We start from the raw sequence: 7,500 nt of genomic DNA, 5'->3' as shown, positions 1-7,500 counted from the left end.
GGAAGTCGCTTGCGAGAAACGGCGTGAAGAATTTAGGATATTCTGGGTATTCGGATGTTTTTTTTTTTCGACTTGTTTCGTCATGTTCATAGCTTGTGGGTACCGAATAGGTTATTTTGATGCAATTTTAAAAATTAATTTTAGCTGCTGTGTTTTCGTTACTGCTTGTTTGCAAGCTTTGTTTTTTGTCAACGCCATTAGCGTTGTTGTTATGATTACCACAAGAAGCAATATTTTTTTATTATCAATTATTTATCTTTAACCATTAATTCTAACGCACCCCCCCCCCCCCTTGCGGCTCCCGCCTCCCTCCGCATTTTTAGCCGATTGTACAAATCCTCCGCAAGATGCGCAAGGTATTCGGGGGGAAGAATCCCCGTACCTCCCACGCAGGCAGGCCGGGGCGAGGTGTCCTTTCAAAGAATGTGGTTGTTTACTTGGCGAATCGTATTTGTGTAAGACGGTTGGTTGGTGCGGGCGAGCGTGAGTAAGAGGTGTGGCACTCGCTGGCGTGCCTCAGCCCCTGACTCATTCACTCATTCACAGCCTCACACCAATCTCGAAGACCTGAGAGAGATAACGTGGGAAGGGGGAAGGTAAGGTGGGAGGAGGGAAAGGGGGGGGATGAGAGGGGGCTGTTCAAGGGCGGAGGTTATATATTTATCAACAGTCAGTGCCACCAATGTCACCAATAATAAACCCCGGGCTTTTCTGACATCACCCGACCCTTGACCAGCCATTAGGAATTAAAAAGTGAGGATAAGGATAAAGGGGTGGGGTGGAGGGGGGAAAGGGGGATAAGGATAAGGTGGTGGGTGGAGAGGCAAGGAAAGGGGAGAATAAGGATAAGGGGCTGGTATAGATAGCAATGTGTTATGTGATTGGCATTAAGTGATAGGATACGGCCTTGCATAGACGGGTGTGGGTGGTGAGTATAGACGTCGGTCACTCGAAAGATAGAAGCTAGAAAGAAAATAGGGAGAGGTGGTAAACAATGGGTGAATAGTAGCGGACAAAGTGGTAGAAGAAAGGAGGAAGGTGTAGGGGAGAGAGAGAGAGACAGACAGAGACCCAGGGATCGGGAAGGATCGGGCGGTCGGGCTGGAGGAGCATTACCAGAGCGTGTTGGCGATGGCCGCGTGCCAGTGCAGGTATCAGGAGACTCCTTGTCACTCGCCGCGAGTCTTGGCTCATCAGACGGACTCTTCCATTTTTCATTTGCGTAAAGGGACGTTTGCCCGGTGACGTGGTGGCCGGGCGGGTCTCGTGCTGGGGATAATCTTGGCTCATGCCGTCACTCCTTTTTGAAGGGAGAGCTAGGGGAGGGGGAGAGGACTTGGTATTCTCCCTTTAATCCCTCTCCCACCCTCTCCCCTTCCTTCCTTCCCTCAAGCTGTCACTCACACCCTTCATTGTCGTCTGGCGTCGTTCCGCTCGGTCGCTTTCCTCTTTTGCCCTGTTCATTGCTCCTGAATACACATGCTCTCTCTCTCTCTCTCTCTCTCTCTCTCTCTCTCTCTCTCTCTCTCTCTCTCTCTCTCTCTCTCTCTCTCTCTCTCTCTCTCTCTCTCTCTCAATCTTCTAGCGCGGTCGTAAAGTGAGTCACCCTCCACGAGCTTCCACGAGCTCACTGTGCGACCTTGATCGGCTGCTGAATCTTTTTTTGTCATTTTATTTATTTTTGAGTTCATGTCATTTGCTTTATACTGAAAGAGTTACATACAAGTGTCTGGCATTTTTATTGTCCTTGTGACATTTTTTTATGTTTTGAAACCAAGAATGGTTTGATACAATGGAATGGATGGATGATGCTGCGTCATGTGACCTCGTCGTATTAGGAGAGGGGGAGGAGGGCGAGAGGGAGGTCGAGAACTTGTCATTATGTCTTCATGTTAGTATTCAGAACGACCAAAAAAAAATTCAATTGCCTAATTCTCATTCGTGTTGGATTACCATATAATGATCTGTAGGTGTTATTTTGCCGCTGTTTTCTTTTAATTTCTTCCCAGATCTGTCGTTCCTCGAGCCTTTTTCCCTCGCTCCTACCCTCCCACAGCATCCCACGCTTTCGTCCAAGCTGACAATTTGACGACGTGCTGTGCTGCCTTCGATTTCATGTTTGTTATCTCTCGCTCTTGTTTAGTCTCCCGTTTGCGCTGCATTGCCCCGTGAACCCCTTGTCTATTTTCTTTGCTCTTTTTGTTTCCGTCGTACTTGTTATTTTTCCTGGGAAATGTCTTTTATTACTCTCTCCCTGACGACTCTCCCCCTCCCCCATCCTTTCCCTTTCCTCTCCCTCCCTCTCTCCCTCCCTCCCTCCCTCCCTCCCTCCCTCCCTCCCTCCCTCCCTCTTTCTTTTTCCCTCCCTCCCTCCCTCCCTCCTCCCTCCCTCCCTCCCTCCCTCCCTCCCTCCCTCCCTCCCTTTCTTTTTCCTTCCCTCCCTCCCTCTCTTTCTTTTTCCCTCTCTCCCTCCCTCTCTTTCTTTTTCCCTCGCTCCCTCCCTCTCTTTCTTTTTCCCTCGCTCCCTCCCTCTCTTTCTTTTTCCCTCGCTCCCTCCCTCTCTTTCTTTTTCCCTCGCTCCCTCCCTCTCTTCCTCTCTCCCTCTATCCCCCTCTCCCTCTCTCCCTCTCTCCCCCTCTCCCTCTCTCCCTCCCTCCCCTAAACACACACTCCTCTAAACACACACACACACACACACTCTCTCTCTCTCTCTCTCTCTCTCTCTCTCTCTCTCTCTCTCTCTCTCTCTCTCTCTCTCTCTCTCTCTCTCTCTCTCTCTCTTTCTCTCCGTCCGTCTCTCTCTCTCTCTGTCCGCCTCTGTCTGTCTGTCCGTCTTTCTCTCTCTGTCCGTCTCTCTCTCTGTCCGTATCTCTCTCTCTCTCCGTCCCCCCCCTCTCTCTCTCTCTCTCTCTCTCTCTCTCTCTATATATATATATATATATATATATATATATATATATATATATATATATATATGTATGTATGTGTATATATATATGTATATATTAATGTATATATATATATGTATATATTAATGTGTAGATATATATATATATATATATATATATATATATATATCTGTCTGTCTGTCTATCTCTATCTCTCTTTCTTATCTTTCTTATCCTTCTCATCCTTCCCCACTTCGTATTTATTTTTGCCCTTCTCTTGTTTCCTCTGCCTACCCTTTCCCAGTGAACACCACAGTACACCCTGCCTCCGTTGACTCAGAAGCCAAGCATTTTCCCTTCGAAGTACACACACAGCTCCGAACCATTAGACATACTCCACTTTACCCCGCGAACTAGATTCTCTCTCTCTCTCGCTCTCTCTCTCTCTCTCTCTCTCTCTCTCTCTCTCTCTCTCTCTCTCTCTCTCTCTCTCTCTCTCTCTCTCTCTCTTCTCTCTCTCTCTCTCTCTCTCTCTCTCTCTCTCTCTCTCTCTCCCCCCCCCCTCTCTCCCTCTCTTCTCTCTCCCTCTCTCCCTCTCTTCTCTCTCCCTCTCTCCCCCTCTCCCCCTTCTCTCTCTCTCTCTCTCTCTCTCTCTCTCTCTCTCTCTCTCTCTCTTCTCTCTCTCTCTCTCTCTCTCTCTCTCTCTCTCTCTCTCTCTCTCTCTTCCTCTCCCCCCTCTCTCCCCCTCTCTCTCCCTCTCTCCCTCTCCCTCTCCCTCTTTCCCTCTCCCCATCCCCCTTCCTCTCCCCATCCCCCTCTCTCTCCCTCCCTCTTTCCCTCTCCCCCTCCCCCTCCCCCTCCCTCTCCCTCTCCCTCTCCCTCTCCCTCTCCCTCTCCCTCTCCCTCTCCCTCTCCCTCTCTCTCTCTCTCTCTCTCTCTCTCTCTCTCTCTCTCTCTCTCTCTCTCTCTCTCTCTCTCTCTCTCTCTCTCTCTCTCTCTCTCTCTCTCTCTCTCTCTCTCCCTCCCATCCCCCTTTCTCCCTCCCCCCCTCTCTCCCTCCTCACTCTTCCATTCTCCCTTTCTATCTCTCTCTCCCATTTTCCTTAACTTGAATACTCCCACGCACGTTATTTATGTAGCTACATTAGGCTCTCTCTCGCCGTCAACGTTCTACACCTACACACTCACTGATGACGTCCGTAGTCGTCCCGTAGTCGTCCCCATATCCTCCCGTTAGGTGTAGGGAGGGGGTCGGAGGGCATTGTCAACCCCACGTGCATCACATCCACGCCGCGTTAAGAAAATAAAAAGTTGATTTTTGTTACACGATAGCCATCGGGATGCGAGCGGGGACCGAGCGCACCACTGCTGGAATGTTGAGGTGGCGGCCTGCCAGAGAGGTAGTGCCCACTGTACCTCCTCGCTAATTTGTTCTCTCTGCTTCAAGCAGATACTTTCCCGCTAGAAATAAAACTCGTGTTTTCTCTTTCAGGTTACAACTCTAGATGTATAAAATATATATTTCGATGCTTTGGAACCGCTAGAGAACTTTTGTACAAGGCTGGCTTCGAATCGCTTGGTGGGAGTGGAAAACTGAATGTTGAGCATAGTAGAAAACGTTACTGGCAGCCATGTCAAGCATGTGTTGGACACTTCTTTAGTTTTTTGTTAGTGCATCGTATGTTCTGCGAGGTACGCGCTGTTGCCCCCACGTAACCTTCCCTGGCCAGTAGTGTTGCGTCCGAACTAGGGGAGTGGAACCGGCGGTGTGAGCACCTCCCTGGGGTCGGACACCCGGGCCATGCAGGACGTACGACACGCGACTGTGGGGGAAACAGACACCGTCGGCAGTGTAAGTGGCCCAGCGGAACCCGCAAGTGAAGTTGAGGGCGGGGGACACCTACCTCCCCCGCCCTCGATCAAGGACCTGCCGCCGCCCACAAAGGGAACTGTAGAGCCACCTGAGGCACCGGTCCAGGGAGCCAAGATGCCCGCGAGTCCGCTCATACCACCGCCGCCTCCGGACCCGACTCTGGGCGATGTCTCCCGCGAGTCTCATACTCCAGCTAAATATCCCGCGGTTGACCCGGCAGGTCAGCCTCATGGCAAAAAGAATGGCTCTGCGGGGCAGCCAGTTACGGCAGTACAAGAGACGGTAACCTCAGAAAACCCTCACTCGAACCCCAACCCCAGCCCTAATCCAAATCCTAAGCCGAACCCAAACCCTAACCCTGGGCACCACAGGCCTGTTGCAGGACTCCAGCAACAGCCTTATCGAGTCCAAAGCCCGGCTCAAGCCGGAGGTCCAGCCCCAGGGCAAGCTCATGCCCATGCCTCGTCCCCTGTAGGGCAGCAGATTCCTTTACAAGGACCACCGCTTCCTCGCCATGGCCTGCCGATGATGCCCCCTCGCCCAGGTCCTCCAATGGCTCAACTTCCTCGCCATGGGTCACCGCTGGTACACACGCCGCATCACGTACCCCCCATGGGATTGCCGTCCCACCACAGGCCTCCAATGGGCCAGCCGCCCCCACCGTCTCCCGTGTTACGGGCCCATCCGTTTGCCGAACCCGCAGCAAGGCCGCCCCGCTTTCAGGAGCCCGTCGTTCGACAGCCGGGCTACCAGGTGCCAAGACCTGGTGGCTCTTCTTACCGCGGTGAGGCACAGATTCTCTACCAGGAGGAAGTGCCACCCCAGTATCATGAAGAGAGGCTCTCTTACGTCGAGGAGGGGGCGGCCTTCCAGGGAGAAGGGATGTATGGGGAGAAGGGCGCGGTTTACGTCGAGGAGGGAGGGTCGCTCACGGAAGAGAGTCCGACGCAGGTCCCAGGCCAGGCGCGACACCCCCGTCGCCAGACATCAACTTTGCGTATATCCAAATGGGTGAACCCTATCCCCGATGACCCCGAGGACGGTAAGTGTTGCCCAGTGTTAGTTTGCTTTGTTTAAGACCCATTTCGCCTGACCCTTTCAGTTACAGATTTTCGCGGCACTTATATTTCCCCTTGGTCATAGGTTGAAAATTGAATTGTGAAAAGTGTCAGTAAGCGTTTTTCGAACGAAGCTTCATCGTGGTGTTTTGCTCTGCAGTTATTATGGCAGACCGTACTGACATTGATACCCTTAACAGTGATCGGTAGTTAGTCATAGATTAGGGCACTTCCTGGACAGATGCATAAGGACTTAGAGACGTCGTTTTCTTCTTATAATAGGTGAATGAACCTTTGTAGAAAAGCAGATGCGTACAAAGTGTATGGCGATTGCAGATGCAATTGTGCTATAAACATATGTGATTGGAGAACCAGGAAAACGGCTGTGTATAACATGTTTGATGGTCTTTGAAATAATATAGTAAAATTATGAATTTTTATGTTAACTCAAATATGCATATCACATATTGTGTATACGTACTGGTGCAAATGAACATGCTTCCTGGACACTCGCACAAACAAAATATGGTAAATCCGTCGATTTTTATAGATTTAGAAGATCTCATGATGGCAGGTAAGAACATGCTCTCCTCTGTCAAGGGATCTGCTGTTGGGTCTTAATGAGAATACATTATCAGAGTAGATTACTAGGACATTGCAGGGCTTGGGCAAACGTTTTTAGAAATATTCCTCTTTAGATCGTGTTAATAGATGATGTAATTATTGTTATAAGTTTTCCTAAAGAGGACACCCGTATTATCGACACATTTTGAGTGGCAGGGGAATTAGCTGTTTTGTCGTAGTTACAAGGATTACGGTGATTGAAAAAAAAATATTAAAAGATTTAGAATAGGTAACGGAGTTTCGCGCATTTTTTAAGCTTGACTGGAGCCTCATGTTAGCTCGAGCGTAAAAATTGTGCTAACATCTGCCTTTGTTAATTTCATAAATATGTGGATTTTAAGCGAACGTATAGATCATAATTATTGCAATTTTGTGGGTGTTTTATGTATTGCTTCCGATGTAGCTTAGGGAACCGACTGATAAGTGGTTAAATCTGTGTAAGGCGTGCTGATGGTGGTTGTGATGAGTGAGCGTATGGTTTCGTTTCTATGGCATTTGTGGCGAAGATGTGCTGCAGAAGAATCGATGGCAAAGCACCCGCCGAGATGCACTTGTGGCGGTTGCAGTGTCATGGCAACAGGCATCCTCGGCCCACAGATTAAATTAGTGTTGCAGATGTTTATATATGTGCCCGATGATTAAGTGTTGCGATCGTATATTTGTTTTGTTACTCGTTAATGTTGCGGTTGAATGATTGCTATGGTTACAAGTCTCAGCTTTGCAGGTGCATTCCCTCTTCAATATAATGTAGATTTGTCTTAAGAGATGCATATATAGTTATTGATTGTTGTCATAATTCATTACGGTATTCATATACGTGTGTATAAGCTTATTGAAAACATGTTCAGGTGAGAAATATCGAGACCAGGGAGGGTGATCGGGAGACGTGAGCTGGAGTGGATAGGTGCAGAGTGGTAGCGCTATGAATGAGGCTGAGCAGTGTACTGTCAGCGCCGGACGCACGCACTTACAAACTCCAGCGACTCCTGGCACTACACGTCGGAGGACATGCGCGCTTGTGCCTGCATCGCCGTGGCGCCCTCCCGCCACGCTCCAT

General features: G+C 49.6%; 1 protein-coding gene across 3 annotated transcripts in view; it reads left to right on the top strand.

Annotated features, from left to right (window-relative positions):
* The window catches only part of LOC125027568 (proline-rich protein 2-like), a 27,862-nt gene that overhangs the window by 20,167 nt on the left and 195 nt on the right, over positions 1 to 7,500 (top strand). For all 3 annotated transcript variants that reach the window (XM_047616660.1, XM_047616662.1, XM_047616661.1), the window contains exon 2: positions 4,381 to 7,500. This exon is cut by the window's right edge and continues 195 nt beyond it. In XM_047616660.1, coding sequence (XP_047472616.1) covers positions 4,690 to 5,838 — 1,149 coding nt within the window. In that variant the 5' untranslated portion in view covers positions 4,381 to 4,689 and the 3' untranslated portion in view covers positions 5,839 to 7,500. The remainder of the gene's footprint in view (positions 1 to 4,380) is intronic.

Source organism: Penaeus chinensis, chromosome 7 (genome assembly GCF_019202785.1).
Source record: "Penaeus chinensis breed Huanghai No. 1 chromosome 7, ASM1920278v2, whole genome shotgun sequence".
NCBI lineage: Eukaryota > Metazoa > Arthropoda > Malacostraca > Decapoda > Penaeidae > Penaeus > Penaeus chinensis.
The sequence above is the reverse complement of the archived record's forward strand: the minus strand, read 5'-3'. Positions and strand labels throughout refer to the sequence as shown.